Source organism: Pectinophora gossypiella, chromosome 25 (assembly GCF_024362695.1).
Source record: "Pectinophora gossypiella chromosome 25, ilPecGoss1.1, whole genome shotgun sequence".
In the NCBI taxonomy this organism is placed as follows: domain Eukaryota; kingdom Metazoa; phylum Arthropoda; class Insecta; order Lepidoptera; family Gelechiidae; genus Pectinophora; species Pectinophora gossypiella.
In genome coordinates this window covers 9,788,027-9,809,913 of record NC_065428.1, presented here as the reverse complement: position 1 = coordinate 9,809,913, position 21,887 = coordinate 9,788,027, and the positions used below count along the sequence as shown (strand labels likewise).

General features: G+C 38.0%; 1 protein-coding gene and 1 long non-coding RNA gene across 2 annotated transcripts in view; both read right to left on the bottom strand.

Moving 5' to 3' along the window:
- Positions 1 to 21,887, bottom strand: part of LOC126378239 (uncharacterized) — a 79,018-nt gene that overhangs the window by 32,181 nt on the left and 24,950 nt on the right. The gene's annotated exons all lie outside the window — the stretch shown is intronic.
- Positions 1,165 to 21,186, bottom strand: LOC126378099 (uncharacterized). Its single transcript, XM_050026265.1, has 6 exons — positions 20,880 to 21,186; positions 10,258 to 10,402; positions 8,881 to 9,226; positions 3,681 to 3,788; positions 3,339 to 3,413; positions 1,165 to 2,779 (listed from the first exon to the last, which is right to left on the bottom strand). The coding sequence occupies exons 2-6, from the start codon at positions 10,386 to 10,388 to the stop codon at positions 1,865 to 1,867; spliced, it is 1,575 nt and encodes a 524-aa protein (XP_049882222.1). The 5' UTR covers positions 10,389 to 10,402; positions 20,880 to 21,186; the 3' UTR covers positions 1,165 to 1,864.

The following is a 21,887-nucleotide window of genomic DNA, read 5'->3' as shown; positions in this document are numbered from 1 at the left end:
AATATAAATCTTCTTCTTATCATGTGGGTTGTAAGGTGAAATACCAGCCTCATCAATTCTAAAATAAGTGATTTCTATTCTATCCTAATCTTATGCCACTTACCTTTTTAGTGATTTTTAGTGTTTGAGGAACCTGTTTATAAAACCCGGCACGTTCTTAACCATCTCTCCTCATCTAATCAGCATTAATGTTACAAGAAGGCATTCATTTTCTCGAGTTTTTGGATCTGTTCAACCAATTTTGAAACTGAGTTTGCAATTGTAGACATCATTTTATTTTTATCATTTTATTCGCATATTAGCACCAATCGACAAAATGACATAATTAGGAGGCGTGTGCCCAGCGGTGGGACGTATATGGACTGTTTAAAATGGTACGTTTTATGTATTTATCATTTTGGACTTTACATCTTGATCAGATGGTTTATATAGCGTTTTTGTGGCAACGTCTTGTGTGAATGAAAAGTCCAATACGGGAGCGGCAATAGCGTTCGCACAACTGGCACTTCAACAGAAGGCAACATGCAGCCATTTTTGATACGAAGTCCAAAGGTCCAAAATGATAAATAAAAACATTACATTTTAAACAGTCCATATACGTCCCACTACTGGGCACCCGCCTCCTCTCAAACACATTTTTTTTCCCGTGTTACTACCAAACTGGTGTTGAATGGATCATACTCCACCATGCTCCTCTACTGCGGGTTGATGGAGGTGTTTTACGGCTAACAGCCAGGACCAACGGCTAAAAGTACCCTCCGAAGCAGGGAATCATCTTATTTTTCGGACAATCGGGTGATCAGACTGCAATGTCCCAACCAAACTGGGTATCACGAAGTGATTTTTGTGATAATGTCCACACCGGTATTAGAACCCCGGACCTCCGGATCGTGAGATCTATGCTCAACCACTAGACCACGAAGGTCGTTAGTTTGTACTGATACAAAATAAAAATCAAATTGTTTAAAAATAATTTATTAGCAAAAGTGTAAAGTATTATGTACCTACGATTCAATTTTAATAAATATTTACATGAATTTAAATCCTTAATAAAGTACTTAACTAAATATTTCTTAAGTAACAATTATGACTTTATAAATTAGACTAAAACTTATTAAGTACTTACCTATTTTCAAAATTAATGTTAAGAATAAAGATGTTTGTAATAATATTAACAAAAACAATTTAAAAACGATCTTTAGATGGTTTTGGTTTTTCTTGTAAATTGGTAAACTTTCAGACTTAAATAATTAATACTTACTAAGGAAATACAACTTGGTTAGATTTAGGCAAAGGAAATTAATAAAATAATAGGGTGAATTGCAAAAGCCAAAAAAAACTTGTCTTGGCTGAGAACGGTAGTGCAAAGTTCTGTTAAACGATTTTGTATAATTTTCTGGCTAAAGTAAGTAGTCCTCATCATCATCATCAACAGCCTATATACGTCCCACTGCTGGGCACAGGCCTCCCCTCAATCAACCGGAGGGGGTATGGAGCATACTCCACCACGCTGCGCTGCTCCAATGCGGATTGGTGGAGGTAAGTAGTCCTATACCTTGGCAAAAAAAAAAAACATTCAGTTACGGCAACTGTAACATGCTGATTTTTTTTTAAAAGTGTTATTTTATCATTTCGGTAGCTTGTCCGTAACCCATTTAAGAAAAGCCATCAGTTGGAAAATGGCTGTTTTTATTGAAAATAAGTTTTGTTCTTGCCGATCTTTAGGGAATAAATATAACACTAAGTATGGTTTTATTTTGATGCGCAAAGGGTCATAGTGTAAAAATATAACCAAAACCAAAATGGGAGAAATAGCCAGATTTTATCCTCATCGGCACCGAAAATTAATGTAAGCAAGTACATTTTAAGTAAATGTCAAGTACTTGTTAATCCTATTAATAAAGCTGTCGGACAACACTGGTTTTTCTCCTTTAGCTAAACTAGCAATCGTCGATACTAAGTAACTCCTTGGTGTTACAAAATTACTAGTTGATACCGGCGAGGGAGTAGCAGTTAGCGGTACGTTCCTAATATTAGTATACAGATTTGGGTTCGTCTTCCCTATCACAACAACATGCTCTGTCGTTTGATCAAAATTAAAAGTATTTGGTGTTGTCGATGGGACGTTAATTTCGACATTTTTGTAATAGTTTTGCGTGGGTTTATTCACAAAAAGATGTTTCAGTTCTTCATAAGAAGGCCTTACAGTTGAAGACACAGAATTTAGCTGTCTCTCTGTTGGTACAATAATTGTGCCTAAATTAGAACTTTTAGGTACGAAAGAAGAGAACTTGCTCCTATGTGGACTGTAGTTATCATCTTTACCGTCATATTCTAACGAATAGTCACTATTATATTCTTTTGATAAATCAGTATATTGATTGTAAGAATCTTTACTTGCAACTGGTTTGTAATCCCGACTGACAACATAATCGTAAGGATTACTTTTGTAATCATTATGTTTATCGTAATCATTTTCATCATAATCATGTTTGTAATCATTTGTTCGGTAATCAAGAGTATTCTTGTAATCGGGTTTTTGTTTGTAATCATGATTATCATCGATTCTGTTTCCAGAAGTTTTGTCTTCGTCGTCGTATCTTACGTCAGCTTTGTAGCCGTTATGATCAGCTGTGTAGGAGACTATCTGCATACGCCCGTCTGGGAGTCGAACCCTGTACTCTCCGTTGGTAGAAGAACCGGTGCTGTGTTGGGAATGTGAGAAGTCATCGCCTGTCTTCTGGTCCTTAACCGTGTAGGAGAAGGCATAGTTCGAAGCCTGTAATAAGATAGGTACTTTTGCTGTTATAAGAGTGTTATTTACTATGTTTATTAACCCTTTCACGGACAGAGACCATGGGTCATTGATGGTTCATAATAGGTAGTAAGACACCATGGAATCGGAACGTCCGTAGACGTTCTGTCCTTGAAAGTGTTAAACCGCTCTACATATTCCACAGATCACAGAAACAAGGCAGATATACCAGCACTAAATTACACGAGTCCTGTGTGGTAACTCACGTCTCACGGATGAGTCAGACCATTCTGACCATGAGTCACTTACCATCAGGTGAGATTGTGGTCAAACGCGAGCGTATTGTATTTAAAAAAAATCGCCTTGTGGTGTAAACCTTGTAAACGACTTTTGGAGAAGACACAATTCGGAAGTGATTTTTGTTGCAATAGAAAAGCTTGTTTCAATCCAAAAGGAGATCTTATAAAATTAATTGAAAGAAATCAAAGTTTTGTTGAAGAAAATGATATCAGAAAGAGCCTTTTCAAGGGCTAAAAGGCAACGTTATGCTTTTTATAAATTACAAACTATACCAACTACTTACATGATCATAATCTGCTTCCCCATCGTCCCTCACGTCGTTATGTTGGTAGCGGTGAGAATAATCTGGTTCTTTAACCTAAAACATACACGCACACTTTACATACTTTCCTTCCTACCTTCAAGCGACCTGGTTGGCTACTTGTTTGGGGTGTAAGTGACATCGTAACGAATACTGAGAGGGATGATTCAGCTCATTACTCTGAGTTAAAAAAAATCCACTGTGTCTGTGTGTGTGTGTGTGTGTGTGTGGAAAATTCCACTTGATATTTACTCAGAATCATGGTCTGAATCATCCCCCTCAGTATTCATACGATGTCACTAACACCCTGTATACAATTATTACCTGGTAATCATGATGAGCTGGCTCCAGCGGATTGTGCTTCAGTTTAAGGACTTTCTGCTTGGCGTGATCTGCTAAGACCTTGTAGATTGGCGGTAGAGGTGTCTGTACCTGTGTGGTAGGAAAAAAATGTTAGGTGGCAACTCGCCCACTTAATACTTGCCTTGCGGGCGAGTTAACACTTTTTGTGTATATTTTTGTAGTCAACTCGCCTGGATGGGTCAGTTTACTCAGAATGAAGAAATTTGATCCTAAAATGTTGCGAAATATATTTTCTATTCGGATTTTCTGTTCTTTCGGAGTAAACTGACTCAGACTCATGAAACGCGAGGCGAGTTGACTACAGGTATATGGGGGTGACTTGCCACCAACTGAAACGATAACACAAAACACTGAACAGAAAGCTTGGTGAGGTGCGGGTACTTAATTAATTCATCTTGCGATGGATGTATCTCTGACTGCCCCATAAAAATTTAATTTTTAAAGAACGTCTAAGGCCCTGTGCCGAGGTTTTTCTTGCAGCTTCTATTCCCCTGCCATACAGGCTGTGAGAAGCTGCAGTAGTTTTAGGCGGATGAGACGATCGTTATGTAGAAAATTATAATTCAAAGTGTAAATGTTACCTACTTACCTACTTTATAAAATGGTCGAGCACGTCATGAAATGATCAATTCTAAGATCTGGCCACGACATATAATACCATCTTACACCCCATCTTGTTTTTTAAAATATTACAGGGAGCCCAGTGCCCAACAGTGGGACGAGTATAGGCTGTTTATGTTATGTACTATATTTTCCAAAAACATCCGTTAATTAATCTTATAATCCAGGGTTGATGGGGTTGGTAATTCACCTCACAATCCACACGATAGAAGAAGAATCTTATATTCGCAATATTCATAATTACCTAGTTCATAGTATATAGCTGTCCGCGGCTTCGGTGATTCGGGCCGGTCTCATTCATATGTTTTATTTTTATGTTGTTTGTCTTTCGAATCTGTTAATAATACTAGGTTAAGCTTTTTGTTACTAACTAAATATGGACTAGTTTCCGAAATAAATATTTTGAATTTGAATTCATCAATTTTGAATTTGAATTTTAAATTTTGAATTTGAATATAGCAAATGTAAATTGTTACTGGCAATAAATTTATTTTATTCTTATTCTTATAACTCTCCTATTCTATAACATAGTAACACAGCTCAATCATAACCCTGACACCAGGGTTGATGAGGCTGGTATTCCACCTCACAACCCACACGATAAGAAGAAGAAGACATAGTATGACGCCTGTATCTCTGAAGGAGTAGGGGGTGGTGTATAGTATACAGACCCACTCCTCACCAGGGCGACCCTATTGCCATTAACCGGGCACAAATCCTGGAAAGCACATCCAAACACACACACACACACACACATAAACAGCCTATATACGTCCCACTACTAGGCACAGGCGTCCCCTCAATCAACCGGAGGGGGTATAGAGCATACTCCACCACGCTGCTCCACTGCGGGTTAGTGGAGGTGTTTTTACGGAATCAACGGCTTAACGTGCCCGCCGAAGCACGGAATCATCTTACTTTTTCGGATAATCAGGTGATTCAAGCCTGAAAAGTCCTTACCAAACAAAGGACAGTCTCACAAAGTGATTTCGACAATGTCCCCATAGGAAATCGAACGCGGACCTCCAGATCGTGAGCTTAACGCTCTAACCACTAGACCACGGAGGCTGTCTAAACATAGGCACATAAATATATAAAATCGAATTCAGTGGTTTAGAGTCCGTAACAGTACGGCATAAGTCCCGTGTTCGCCGAACAGCCCACCCTATATCAATAGCAAAACTATTTCCCCCTAAGAAAAAGTCTGGTATATCATTAATTAAGAAAATGAAACAACACCTGGTTGGTGCCATGGCACAATGGTGCTGTAATCAATCATTACAACATGAATGGATAGAAAAAAAATAATATCACAAAATTGTTCCTTTGGGATGGGAGGCTAGAAGATGAGCGGGGAGTGAGAACGGGGATAGGAAAGTGAGTAGAAAGTAAGAGATAATACTATGGAAGAATAATAAATGGGTATTTGGTTGTTTATGGTATGAATTTAGAATGGTTGATGAATGGGACTGAAGGAAGTTTTAAAAACATAAGGTTGATGGCTATTATTGTACGACATTTGTGTTTTGAAAATAAAAGGAATCAAGATAAGTGAAATATACTTTTTTATGTTATAATAAATATAGCCACCTGAATCACTGTTGACTTATATTATTACGTTACGTTCAGATTCTGAAGACTGGCGCGCAAGGCCAAGTTCATCATCATCAATTTAAGAGCCACGCTCTTGTCGGTGTAAATTATTAGTAAGTAAATTATATTATTAGTAAGTAAATTAATAGAGTAGTGTTGAAGGGAATAAGGGTGTTTTGAAATTCTAAATTCCCTACGACACTACTAGCTGGTAGTGCAGAAGGGAATAAATATTCCCCACGGCACAACTGGTAGTGCGGCTTGGTAGTGCGGTGGGGAAGAAGGGTTCATTACCTACTCAATTAAAATTCAAAAATATCTTTATTCAGTAGGTTACATCGTTACACGTCGAATCGTCTATTTCTTTTTAATATTATTATTTAATAAATCCTTAATTCATTTTATAAATAATATTTATGTAAAAAAATACGATTCAAAGTGTAATTAAATTACTTAATCAATAAAGATACCTATTTTTGATATTTTTGAGATTTGTTTTTATTTTGATTTAAATTCTTTATTTTATGTTTTTCTATTTCTCTCTCTGTCTTTTAAAAAAGGATTATTTGACTTTATAAAATTGGGTAGTTTCTTAGGTCAAAGATTAATTATGAAATACTGATTACTAAATAAGAACAAATCGAAAAGTGTCAAAAAAAAATATCAAATCGTCAGGCATAGAATAAGCAATAATTAGGTAAGCGGACCCTGTGAAAACGGGATAACGTTAGGGAGATGATTTATTGTTGAAGTACTTAGGTAGGTAAGTACCTATTGTGCTTTTTTATTATGTCATTACTTATGTTTGATTTGCCACACAGGTGGCCGAACAAACGTCTATAATTCAGTATTAGATATTTTAATAAATAAAAATGTAATAATAAGGGCGACATATTGTCACGTTTTTCTATGACGTCACACGTTGCTCTTTTATACAAATTCCAAAGTAATTTCGTGTTTTGACGTTTAGAAAAAAGTAACTGATTTGACTAGTTGGAAACTACTCTACTATCGCGTGTTCTATGGCCAAATCCAGCGTTTGATCGGCAGAGATGGCGAGTCACGGTGGAAGAATGTTCGCGATGCTGACTGTCCTAGATGTGATGTGTTACTGTTTTCAACTTAATGATGTTTATTAATTTTTTAACTTGTTTTTTCTTTGAGAAGTTATTTTGTCATCTAGCCTCGTCCTAGCGTTATCCTGTTTCTCACGGTGTCCGCTTCATCATCACAGCCCATTAACGTCCCTATGGATGAATAGGGAGATTGAGCCTTAAACCACCACGCGACAAACGGCTTAACGTGCCTTCCGAGGCATGGAGGAGAGAGAGGCTCGAGATGAAAACTTTTTTTTTGTGGTCACCCATCCTATGACCGGCCTTTGTGAAAGTTTATTAACTTCAACAATCGCAGACCGAGCGAGTTTACCGCTGCGCCACCGAGCTCCTCCTCGAACGGAAAACCAGCTCAATACAGATTAGGTCACATACCTCCGAAAATGCATTTCTCGAGAATGTGGGTTTCCTCACCGCTGAGCACATGATAATTATTTATGATCCAAACATGTTTGGGTCATGGTGGGTTTCATCACCATGTATTCCTTCACCCTGAGCACGTGATAATAATTTATGATCCAAACATGAATTCGAAAACAAATCGTTGGTTCAGGCATGTGCTTGGATTCGAACCTGCGACCTCAAAGTGAGAGTGAAGCGCCAACTGGGCTACCATGGCTTTAACCCTTCGATCATATTCTATATGTATAAAAAGAACACAGTCAGATACCTATTAATTCGCTCTGAATACTCCATTACGAGAGGAAACTCATTATTAAGCATTCAGTTATGACAATCTAATAGTATTCGTCCCGGGCTCAATATTACATTGCAACATTACATGTTACATAACTGATTCATTTCTAAAAGCTATTTGATTTGTATGGATTCAATTTGAATTATTTTAGGTTTTATTTCGAATTTTGAAAATGTAACATAGTAGATCTACTGTTACTACAAAACGTAGATTAAAGATAAACTACATACATACATAAACTCACGCCTATTTCCCACTGGGGTAAACAGACTAAGGAATTCCATTTGCTTCGATTCTGACACACTTCTAAAGAAAGGAACATTAAAATTTATTATTTTCGGACACCACATACTCTGACAGAAAGGTACATTACATTTAACAAAGGACAGAAACCACCAATAAAAAGAACACTAAAATTAAAAAAATATATATTAGAAAAAAAAAACAAATGCCAAGGAGAGAGAAAAAAAAAACAAAACAAAATCTAAAAAAAAATAAGTATTTAAAAATGAACTGACTGAACTGACGGCCCGATCATCTGCGGTGGCGACCTAAAAGGACTTGAATAAAAAGACCTCTCTCAGCATAATTCGCGGCGTTAGCCACGCTGGTATTCTTTGCTTCCTCCACAAAACGAAAGACTAGTTTTAAAATAATAATCCGCACCAGGAAAGAAGTCTACGGATTGTAATAAAACTAATTAACAATTCTGCAATGTCTCCCGCGTTGGCAGATTGACACTAATATCATCACTAAAAGAGGCAAAGGCCAATAGGCTAGTCTCCAACTAGTCAAATCAGTTACTTTTTAATAAACATCAAAACACAAAATTACTATGGAATTTGTATGAAAAAGCACACTGTGACGTCATAGAAAAACGTGATAAAATGTCGGACTTAAATGTTACGTTTTTCTTGATTAAAATTCATAAATAAGTTAAATATAAAAAGGAAAATGTTTGTCTTTATTTAGTAAACAGAATTTCATAATTTGTCGTGAACCTGGTACACGATTCAATTCTTTCACTTTCTTATAAGACACGACGTTCACCTTCTCTTTAATTTGTTCCATTTAAGCTCTTCTTGGTCTTCCCCTTCCTCCCACACTAACATATGAATAGTAAATTCAAACTTACCGTATAATCGCCGTATCCATTGTCCCCAATATCATCCAAGACTGACTTCCTTCCGTCATAAGCAGCATAATCGGCAGCTGGTGTTGGCAGCACAAATGGCCGATAATCCTTAATCCTTGACAGGAATCCTTTCAAATAATCTGGCTTTCTATACTCCGGTTTAAGCCGAAACTCTGGCTTGAGAAAGTTTGGCTTAAGCCGAAATTCCGGATTGATCTGTGAGGACGATGCTATGGAGTTGTTGAGTTCACTTCTGGCGATGGATTCTGTTAGGGGTCTCGCGGTGACTATGAGTGGGGGTCTAGGCGGCGGTGGCGCATCATTTGGAAATAATATTGGTCCTTTTCTGAAAAAGAAAAGTTACGTTTCACTTCTTTGCTAACGGCCCCCGTGGTCCAGTGGTTGAGCGTTAGGCTCACGAATGCCGGGTGAGACATATCACAAAAATGACTCTGTGATCCCTAGTTTGGTTAGAATATTACAGGCTGATCACCTGATTGTCCAAAAAGTAAGATGGCACGTTAAGCCGTTGGTCCCGACGATTGTACTGGACTGATTCTACTGCCAAATTCTACTGTGCAAACACCAGTTTGTTTCTTGTCACTATCACTACATAGTATAAAACAAAGTCGCTTTTTTTGTACCTATATTCCTCATCATCATCAGCCCATTAACGTCCACACTGCAGGGGCACGGGCTTTCCGTATGGATGGATACGAGTAGGGAGCTCGGGCCTTAAACCATCACGCGGGCCCAGTGCGGATTGGATTGATGGTTATTAACGATATCCCTATGTATGCTTAAATCTTTAAAATTACGCAACGGATTTTGATTTTGTTAAGCCGTTGGTCCCGGCTATTAGCCGTAAAAACACCTCCACCAACCCGCAGTGGAGCAGCGTGGTGGAGTATGCTCCATACCCTCTCCGGTTGATTGAGAGGAGGCCTGTGCCCAGCAGTGGGACGTATATAAGCTATTTATATTATGTTATGGATTTTGATGCGGGTTTTTTTTAATAGATAGAGTGATTCAAGAGGAATTTTTATATGTATAATAACATCCATTAAATAGTGGAAAAATACTGTTATTTTTGAGGTTTTTAATGTGATGTCGTAAATAATTTCATTTTTTCTTCAGCATAGCACCCGAGCGAAGTCGGGGCGGGTCGCTAGTTTATTTATATATTTTATACAATTGTTACACTTTCGCGAGAGGCGTCGGCCATTTAAGTCGGCATAATATTGCCATAATTATAAAACTATTCGTACTTAATTATATAATATTATTGAACTTGTGTTGCCAGCAACAACTATGTAGGTAACCCAACCACTGAAGATAGATATTTTTGAATTTGAATTTGATCTCTAAATAACTTACTTGGTAGGCTCGGGGTCCTCCAAGTATCGATAAGCATGGTAGTTGTAGTTCCTGGGACCAAGCAGGTTTGCTGGAGTCGACACCTCTTGGCTGCTTGCTGCTGATAGGAGGATTAATAGCAGGAATGCCATTGTGGTTCAGTGACCTGTAGAACAATAAGATTACAAACATACATAAGATCACGCCCTATTTCCCATTGGGGTAGGCAGTATACTTCCAACTGGTACCCCAGTTCCGTCAGATATATAGCTAACTGAGGAGGATGATTGAGACCATGACCATGTTTATTCCTCGCCAGTTGGTCGACCAAATTGCAGCATGGCTTATATTTATGTTTCTGTCTAAATTTTAATTTCAATAGTGTTTTTGTTTTGGTAAAATGTTCTCGCGGCGTCCAGTGTAGCGACTCAGTTGGTTATACAGGGGGTGACTGAAAAGCAGCAGCAATGCTGAGGCTCCTCCTTTTCGGCCACAACTGATAATGTGTTACATGTACTTAATTAGGTTTAAGCAATTTTGTAAAATATTTGTGGTTGAATAAACTTCTTTTATTATTACTTATTATTATTATTATTATATCATGATTCTGAGTTGATATCAAGTGGATTTTCCTGTCGGAAAATTCGAAAATTTTTGTGTTTTTACAGGATCACTTTCTTTTCCTTCCGTCTGTTCGTCTGTCTGTCAACCCCTTTTTCTTTTTTTTTATTATTTTCTGTCCCATACTTTTGCGACGGAAAATTCCACTTGATATCAACTCAGAATCTCTGAATCATCCCTCAAACACCCTGTGTACCGTGAGAAGGTATTAAGTTTGTTTTGATATCTCGGATCAATCTTAGAAATATGAGATGAAAGAAAACTATCTCAGTTCAATATTTATATTTGAACTCCCGCGCAGAAGTTGTAATTATTGTGTTGGATTTTTCGAGTGTAAACACATTAAGACGAGTAGTTATAGCGATGGATGGTGAAAGCCCTCAGCGCTTATATCATAACATAAAAAATACTTTATTGCACAAACAGGAAAATACAAAATACAAAACAAAGGAGAAACAGAATGAGTGCAAAGGGCGGACTTATTGCTAAGTAGCAATCTCTTCCAGGCGATTTTTGTTATCTAAATACAGGAGATATTATTTTATAACAGCCTCCGTGGTCCAGTGGTTAGAGCGTTAGGCTCACGATCTGGAGGTCCGGGTTCCCCGATGGGGGACATTGTCGAAATTACTTTGTGAGACTGTCCTTTGTTTGGTAAGGACTTTTCAGGCTTGAATCACCTGATTGTCCGAAAAAGTAAGATCATTCCGTGCTTCGGAGGGCACGTTAAGCCGTTGGTCCCGGCTATTAGCCGTATAAACACCTCCACCAACCCGCATTGGAGCAGCGTGGTGGAGTATGCTCCATATCCCCTCCGGTTGAGGGGAGGCCTGTGCACAGTAATGCGACGTACCTATATAGGCTGTTTATATAGAAGATATTTAATATAGCGGTATAGTGCAGCATGGGAATACTTGTGGCTATAAAAATAAATACAAAGATAAAGTTGGAGTGAACATCTTAGAATACGGGTGTTAGAGGGGGTGAGGTCGGTACCCGTTGCCAATCGGTGCGGGGCGGAGATTTACCGTTCTATACGTATTATTCTTTATTCTATGGCCTAACGTAGCCTACCTAGTTTAGTATGTAATTATGTATGTGTCTGTGTTTGCTGAAAGCATTCACATGTGTAAATATTCATAAGTGTCTATGCAGATGTGAGTTGTGATAACAAATGATGGACAATTATCTGCCTGAGCTGCTCGTGTGTGTGTGTGTGTGTATGAGAAGAACTTATTTTGTTTGTACTTTTTATCCCTGTGTATTCAACTAGAATCTTCTGGAAAATCTATCGGAAAACTAAGATGATTCCGTGTTTCGGAAGGCACTTCAAGCCGCTGGTCTACGGGTACTAGCTCAAACACCTCCTATTGGCGTGGTGGAGTATGCTCGAGGGGAAGCCTGTGCCTCGCAGTCGGACGCATATCATCATCATCATCATCAGCCGTATGACGCCCACTGCTGGGCATAGGCCTCCCCCAAAGATCTCCACGACGATCGGTCCTGCGCTGCCCGCATCCAGCGGCTTCCCGCGACCTTCACCAGATCGTCGGTCCACCTTGTAGCGGGCCTACCCACTGAGCATCGTCCGACACGTGGTCGCCATTCTAGAACCTTTCCGCCCCATCGGCCATCGGTTCTCCTCGCTATGTGTCCTGCCCACTGCCACTTCAGCTTTGCAATTCTCCGAGCTATGTTGGTGGACGCATATAGGCTGTTTATATTATGCATGTCAGGTTACAAGATAACATACATACATACATAAACTCACACCTATTTCCCATCGGGGTAAGCGGAGACTATAGAATTCCTTTTGCTTGCAATCCTGACACACTTCTCTAGCTTCCTTCACATTCGATAATCGTTTCATACACGCACGCCGGTTCAGAGCTGATCGTACTGAACCTTTTCTAAGGACGTCTTCAATTTGGTCAAAGTCCTTTTAGGTCTTCCTCTGCCATCGATACCACCAACCTTCGTTTTGTATACTGCTTTTGTAATCCTACCTACTTATTATCCTTCATCCGCTCTACGTGTCCAAACCAACTTAACATTCCTTTCTCAATCTTAGTCACTATATCGTCTTTACTTTTTAGGTTACAAGGTAAACGATTAAATAATGCATAAAATCTTATCCTTATATTCTATCGCTTGCATAGACTATTACTATTGTCTTGTAGATAATTATTTCAGATAAGACGCAGGTCTAATAATAATTTCTTGCAAAATCGAGCTATCTTACTATCAACAGGTAAAAATGCCAGATTCGTGACCTAAAATCTCAAAGATTTATTTTTGTAACAGAAACGGTTGAAATAAAAAGTGTTTAGATAACAATCTGTATTGTATTGAATTGAGGTTAAAGGTTACTTGAGTTTGTTCGATTCAGATATTTCGGTTCATATTGGCCCTGATAGCAGACACCTCCTAATTTTATTTTATGTAACTACCTGTCATTTTCTTATCCACCGAAAAGGAAAGGGAAGGATGATAGACTGTTGTTAATTATAACCCTTTCCAACCGAAGAAACGAAATCTTTCGTAGGCCTATAAAATGTTAGTGACAGCTTTTTATGCCATGCAAAGACCCCGGGAAAAATACAAAAAAAATCCCAGCTTAGCTGGTCTTCAGCAATCAGACCCTCACGATTGTGAGCCGTAGGAATAATTTGTAAGTCGCACGATCGTGAGTCTATGCGACTTGCATAATATTTTATCCTATTTGTGGAAATAAAACACATTTGGTATGAGAAAATTGTTTTATAGTTATAGTAAATTAGTCTTAGACCACTTCTTATTAAGAAAAATGTAACACAATACAGGTCTTCGTGTTACATTTTTGATTCTACGTCATTTCGCAAGGTGTTATGGCTGAGGAGAAGAAATGACAAAAACTGCAACAGCAACACATTTTTTAAAAACCAATGAGGGTATAGGTATATAACGAATTAATAAAATATGAGTTTAAATTCATGTTTGGATCATAGATAATTGATATCACGTGGTTTCCAATATTTGTGCCCGGTTAATGGCAATATGTTTTCTCCTTGTTACAAGACCTGGCACCTGGTTTGACACACTGGCGAGCAGGAGAATGAAACGCCATCAAACCGACAACAATCCACCAGTTGGAGACTTCTCCTGCAGAGTGTGCGGTAGAGTTTGCCGCTCTAGGATTGGCTTGCACAGCCATGAAAGAAAGTGCATTTCTTTGAGGCAATGACGTCATAAATCGTCTGAAACAGACGTATAAGGCCAATGATGTTACAAGAATAAGAATAAAATAAATTTTTTGCCAGTAACAATTTACATTTGCTACAAGAGACTATTACCTATAGCTGGCGAGGAGTGGATGTATATATTTTACACCTCTACCTACTCCTTCAGGGATACAGGCGTGATGCTGTCATGTTATATCCTGTCCCACTGCTGGGAATCACGCTACTTCGTTTGCTATGTATGTCGAAAGTTAAGCTTTCAACACCTCTATTTCATAATTAAGACACATAATAACGGGTTCTTACCGCGTTTTTAGCAGGGATATGAACCCGTTATTACGCGGTAAGAACCCGTTGTTATGTGTTTTAATTATGATAATAACCGCGTAAACTTAAAACAAGCTCTTTTTCATATAAAATCATAACATAAGCTCACGACTATATCCCAATTGGGGTAGTCAGAGGTACATCCATTGCAAGATGAACTAAGTACCCACATTTCACCGAGCTTTCTGTTACACCAACGTAGTAGGTGAAGAGCCGTATCGTTGTCTATAATGGTCGAGAAAACTGTGTCATACTAATTTTTTTTTGTAATTAATTACAGCCTATCTTGGCTACAAGATTGCAAAGTTAACAAAATGACTTGCTGTTCCAAACTATTCTTTGTCTAAGACATTTCAACATGCTATATTAGATGCGAGATAATTTTCCATCGTAATCTGATAGATTACATTAATTTTAACAAAAAGGTTTCGCGATTCATAATTGTAGGTTTAAAAGCTAAACGTGTGAAAATTAAAACGATGTAGGTAATTATTTTAGATAATAACCAGATTGTATTTAATATTGGGTAAGAAGGGAATACGATGGCCCAAAATTTAAATCATAGGACCTAGTATAGTATAAAGAAGGTAGCTATTTAGATTTGGAGGGAGGTATTTGTTTGAATCGGAACATTTACGTAACAAAAAAATATTATAAATTATTTTTTTGCAAAACTACTTGACCGAACAGATGGGGAGCACTAAGAGCTCTCACTTGGTTAATATATTTTGATATACATATACAGGATGTAAGTGACATCGTAACGGAAACGTTGACGGATGATTAAGACCATGAATCTGAGCTGGTATCAAGTGGAAAATCCGAGCGGAAAATAATAAAAAAACGCTAAAATTTTGATGAATTTTCCGGCAGGAAATTCCACTTGATATCAACTCAGAATCGTGGTCTGGATTATTCCCCTCAGTATTCGTTACGATGTCATTAACACCCTATAATGTCTTAAACAAACTAGAGATCCCAAGGTGATTTTTGTGATACGTCCCCACTGGGATTCGAACCCCGGATCGTGAGCCCAATGCTCAGCCACTGGGCCACAGACGCCGTTCGTACGTACGTACGTACCTAGTATTATTCCTTGTTATATGACCCAGGCGAAGCGGGGTTGAATTGCTAATGTCTGTAGCAGGCATAAGTAGTAATTTCCTAGTATTAACAATGTAAGTACTATCAATTTAGTAGGGCGAGGTTGCGTATTGTTAAAACATACATGGGTTTGGACAATTAGTAAAGATAATTGTTTAATTGTACTTGTCATGGGAGACTAACTTGTCAATGTTTTATAATAATGTGAAATGTTAACCAGTATTGTTTTACAGAACATAATATACTTATTTAGAGATATATATTATGTGGGATAGGGCATAGGGATTTGCCGCAGATTGCATTAACTACTTGGCCGGATAAATGGGGAGCGCTGAAGGCTCTCACCCGGTACAACGTTTAAGACAACAGGCCTGAGGGAGCCTAGTTAGGCGCGAACCTAGGCTCAGGGCGTCGACTGAGAGGAAAAATATTTGAAAGAATTAATCGACCCTAGTAGGTCGATAGCGATATGCGCTGATTGAGGGAAATCGTCGACCACGCCGGCGGGGTCGGTATCGGGGTGCTGAAGTGTTTGGTGTCGCGAGCTGATTGGCCACCTCTATGGCTAGAGTATGGCTAGAGTAATCGGGTCGACGGGATCGTATATTTACGCGTTAGCCCACCCCAGTCCCTTCATACAAAAATCTTGTGTTACACAGACACTATACATTGATACACGCGCATCTGTGTGTGGGACGACTGACGCGCATACGATTGAAAACTAAACTAAGACCGAGAGGGGGTGAGCTGGGTTTACAGCTCAGCCGCTGGTGGGGAACAAAGAGTTGACGTTTTATATGTAGTGTTATTCCTTCTTCTATGGCGTTAGGCCGAACAGGGTAAGAATGAGGTTTTTGTATAGTGTCCGGGGGTGCCTTCAGAGTGAAAGGTCAGATATAATTTATAGTCAGGAAGTCGCAACTGTAATACCGGATCTGTCAAATCGATATGATGATAATGACTCCGTGGTGCAAGTCCGATACCGGGGTTTGAACCGGCGCTCCCTGTTTGAGAAGTAAGCTCACCACCACACACAGGACTACAATGACTTTAAAATAATACAATTTTTAAGTAAGTATACATTAAAATCATTATAATTGTGTGTGTAATTTTGTATTGTACGTATGTTGTGTGTATTCTTTATTTCTTTATTCAATTTATAAATATATCAATATGACTATACCCATTCACAGAAACACAAGGGCGAAATAATATAATTTGTCCCATACAACAATTCGATCAAATATTTAAATTGGAACTCGATCACAATACTGTATGAAAACAAATTCACTGTATCACGTTCAATTATTCCAATTTCGCGAGTATCACAGGCCAAAAATAATTTTGAAAAACAAACAAACTCGCATTCTGGCAGCCAATCAATAGTGATTGTTTTCACAGGCCAATAAAAACGTATGCAAAAAAACCTTTGCCTTTGCAATGTTTATTATCTTGATTGCGACATTGTCTTGTGAACGCAACACATTCCGGCGCCATATTGCCGTTGCCACGGCAACGCATTGTTTTCCCGCCATCGTGCGAAAATTCAGAGGGCTAATTCGCGTAACGGTTACTAACATTATGTGCCAGCACGTAACTTTATTACATTGATGGTAAAGTATGAACTTGGTAAAATGTTCTAATGCTGAAAAGCACCTCGATTTTTATGTAGTGTTTTACATCCGATCGGATGAGTTGCAACTTGCGCTGGCAGATGTTTTTATTCCTTTATTCTTAAGATATCCACCAGAAGTCCTAAAGGTAATTCATATATTTTCTTCATAATTATATTTGCTTATTTTCTTATTTATTGTAAGTAAATCCCGACACTTTTTGTTGGCACGATAGTTCAAAGTATTTATAAGCGTAACTTAGGTACTGGCAGAATATCAGTGTTGCTAAGAGTGGTATTTCTACTATCCTTCGCAACAACATGCTGAGTCAGCCCCTTTTCCCTGGCAGTGTGTTTTTGATTTGTATACTTATCTTTATCTTCTCTACTTTTGTACTGCACTGTTTTGGGAATAAAGTTATTCTATTCTATTCTATTCTAAAGGTTACGTATATCTTCACTAATAAGAATATATTATAGATTTCGGTAAAAATATATTTATTTATTTATAATTGACAAAAAGTAAGAGAACAATACACTTGTGTTCAAACGAGTGTACATTAGTTTAAGACAAACGAGAAAAAAGTTTCTAAATTATTTAAACTTATTTTATTATTTCAAAGAATTCAGAAGCAAGCAGCAATGAACAGAAAAAAATATTTAATAAACAATAGCTGTAGAAACCTTTATCAGAATTGTTTTTGGATTTGCATACATAAATGGGTATAACATTTTCCGGTCCTTTGTATCCTGGGCCTCTCTTAAATCGAAGGAGTATGAAGCATATTCTACCGATCTCTACCACCTGGTAAATTTTATTCTCTACCACCCTGAGTCCTGCTGAGTTGAAGGTGAGTAGGGTCTATGAGTTCATAGAATTGAATTTTCTGAACTTTTAGAAGAAAAGAACATACATACATACATAAACTCACGCCTATTTCCCACCGGGGTAAGCAGAGACTATAGAATTCCATTTGCTTCGATCCTGACACACTTCTCTTGCTTCCTCCACATTCATCAATCGCTTCATACACGCACGCCGGTTCAGAGTAGATCGTATTGAACCTTTTCTAAGGACATCTCCAATTTGGTCATCATAAGTCCTTCTCGGTCTTCCTCTGCCAGCCCTACCATCAACTTTCGCTTTATATACCGCTTTTGCAATCCTATTATCCTTCATCCGCTCTACGTGTCCAAACCAACCTAACATTCCCTTCTCAATCCTAGTCACTATATCGTCTTTTACACCACATCTCTGTCTTATCACACTGTTTCTCACTCTATCACTCAACTTCACACCGCAGATGCTACGCAAAGACCTCATTTCTACGGCATTGATCCTACTTTCATGCTTCTTCTGCCATACCCAACATTCACTACCGTACTTCAGCGTAGGGACAAGCACTGCATTGTGAACAGCCATCCTCGCATCTTGCGAGATACATTGGCTACTAACAACTGCGTGCATTGCCCCATTCACTGAATTACCCAATCTCACTCTCCTTTCTATATCTTCATCACATTTACCATCCCTTGTAAACATAGTACCCAAATACACAAATTCATTCACTTGTTCTACCATTTCATTCCCAATCATAATTCTACACTCAGACACATTTTCTTCTCTTTCCATCACCAAAACTTTCGTCTTATTAACATTCACTCTCATACCCTTCTTTTGTAATTCATCTACCATTAGAGATACCATGTACTGAAGATCCTCCGCCGATGATGCTACAAGAACTTGATCATCAGCATACAGGAGGCACTTCAGAAGCAACTCCCCCATTCTTACCCCACTCATAGATTCTTTCAATTCATTCAGACAACTATCCATGAATAAATTAAACAGCCATGGTGACGCCACGCATCCCTGCCTGACACCAACAGAGATGTCGAACCAGGAAGACAGAGCGCCATTAACTCTGACACACGCACTAGAACCCTTATACAAAGACTTCAGATTAAAGAAAAAAAGGCAAAAAAGCAAAAAAAGGTAAAAAAAAAGCTACTGTTGTTGTTGTTAGTCGTAATTAGGACATAATATACGATCCTGACGACCCGATTACTCTAACCACAGATAATCAACTCGCGACAACAAACACTTCAGAACTCCGATACCGACCCCGCCGGCGTCGTCAACGTTTTCCTTCACTAGAGTCGATAAATTCTTTTAAATATTTTTCTCTCAGACGACGCCCTGAACCGAGGTTCGCGCCCAGCTGGACACCCCTTGTAAGAGCCCTCAATGCTCCCCGTTTGTCCGGCCAAGTAGTTAATGCCATTTGCGGCAAATATGCAATCTTCTTCCATACTTCCAATCTTCTTTCGCACATCGACACACAGAGGGACTACAAACAAAGCTATAGATGTTATCATTATTATAAAAACACGTGAAGTCGTGTGATAATAACATAGTGACATAGATTGCTCTTTGTAGATAAGTGTTACACGGCATAGTTTACAAGTAATGGATATAGTTAAGAAACTTCTAGAACTTTCTTATGCTCCTTACAGGTGAAGGAAAAAACATCATCTACCTCCTCGTATGTCCATTTAGTTACACATGGATGAGTTCTTCTATCGTGTGGGTTCTGAGGTGGAGTACCAACCTCATTAACCCTGGTGTCAGGGTTACTATTGAGCCGCCAAATGCCGCTGATATGGGTCATGTAACGACTTCCTTACATCAGTAAGTAGTAACCGGGACCAACGGCTTAACGTGCCTTCCGAAGCACGGATCATCTTACATTCAGACAATCAGGTGATCAGCCTCGAAATCAGGTGATCAGTCTTTCCTTTCTCCTTCGCTTTATTTACTGCTTTCGTAATCCTATTATCCTTCATCCTTGATCCTCTAAAGAGAATATTTAATATTTTTCTCCCATCAGGTGTCGCCACTATTGAGTGTCCTTAAATTTTACCAGTTCTTTATATTATTTGAGAAGGGAAACATAAATTGTTTCAGTAAAGCAAACACAATTTTAGATTTTTACACTATAATCTATAACCTTTTGCGCAGCTTAAACTGCAAAATCATAGTGTTATTAGGTATGAAAGATCGGAGAAAACTTAACAAAAAATATTTTCAAGCACTGCATTTTAGCCAATTGATGGCTGCTTTTCTTTTTCGTAACTCATGTATTGCTACAGTTATGAGCAATATAATGTACCCACTTTAGGACTATGTCGCACTAACATACTTGACATTTAGTGAGACTTACAGTGCAAATTGTCATGGTACCAAAATATTTGCATAGTGATGCTCGTGACCGTACAATATCAATTTCGTAACACATCCATCCGGGTTCGATTCCCGGTGGGGACATATCACAAAAAATCACTTTGTGATTCCTAGTTTAGTTAGGACATTACAGGCCCCGGTAACTACTTACTGATGTAAATTAGAAGTCGTTACATGACCCATACATATCAGGGGCATTTGGCGGCTCAATAGCAACCCTGACATCAGGGTTGATGGGGTTGGTCATCCACCTCACAACCCACACGATACAGGAAGAAGATTGTTTACCAATAACACTATCTTGCCTACTCTGTATTATACTTAAGTATACAAGAGAATACAAATTAAGTATACATCAATGGTTTATTCATTTACACTTAATCATACTTAACTAACCTTCTGAGTACAGTCACAAAAATTGAATAAGTAGGTTTAAATATTTAATTTATTTTTATTCCAGTGAAATTTAATCAAAATATTTAAAGTCCAAGAAAGGAAAATGTAAAGAAAAACTTACCAAAAAGCGTCAAAATTCTGGCACGGTAAACACGAAATACAATATTTTTTAAATCACATCACAGGCACAAAACGTTTGTCCATGAAAAACACAATATTTATAAAAAAAGTGAAATAAATTAAATAATTTAAAGGTTATTTATAAAGCCAAATTATTAAAAGGAAAATGTTATTTTATAGGAAAAAGAAAACGATTTAAAAATTCACACTTATTTTTTTATCTGCAAGATTATACCAGGAAAAGAATTTAAGATTATTATTATTTTTTAATTAAAAAGAAATATCGTTCTTAATATGAAATTCGCGCGTAATCGCCGACGTTCGGTACCAAAATGGTAGTTCTCAGGCAATGCACACTTATTTATTACCAAACTGTTCTTTCATAGAAAGTACTTCCCTTGTTACACCTTTTAGAACCTTGTCGCTTTAATAACACTTCGGATGTTGAACTCTTTGTTTTGCTTTTGGCTTTACAACTCACTGAGACAAGGTTCTATACAGGTGGTTTAGTTTGTGGCTGTATAGGGTATTATTTCATCTTTTTACGTGGAACTTTGTTATATTGTTAATTTTATGTTGTTTGTAATAAAGCTATTATGTTGTTATGAAACTTTATGTTATATTTTATGGGAAAAGTCTCAAGTGACCTAGCGAAGAATACATTTCTTGGCATAATATTAAGTACTTACCTATTTATTTATACAGTTATATAGGTATCTTTCCCGGCTTAATAGAATTAGTACACATTAGATAATTCACATAACATGAAAATACGAATTGAAAACACCTTATTGCATACAAAAACATTCATGTTTGGATCATAAATGATTAGCGGTGAAGGCTCAGTTTGGTTAGGACATTACAGGTTGATCACCTGATTGTTCGAAATTAAGATGATCCGTGCGGGAGGCACGTTAAACCGTTGGTCCTGGTTACTACTTACCGATGTAAGTAAGTAGTCGTTACTTGAGCCATGTCAGGGGCCTTTGGCGGTTCAATAGTAACCCTG

What these genes read in the sequence shown, in the direction of transcription:
- LOC126378099 (XM_050026265.1), bottom strand. Translation starts at nt 10,388, where the DNA reads ATGGCATTCCTGCTATTAATCCTCCTATCAGCAGCAAGCAGCCAAGAG. An exon ending in GAGGACCCCGAGCCTACCAA is followed by an intron (nt 9,227 to 10,257) that starts GTAAGTTATTTA and finishes TTTCTTTTTCAG; the next exon opens with AAAAGGACCAATATTATTTC. An exon ending in GGGAAGCAGATTATGATCAT is followed by an intron (nt 2,780 to 3,338) that starts GTAAGTAGTTGG and finishes ATCTTATTACAG; the next exon opens with GCTTCGAACTATGCCTTCTC.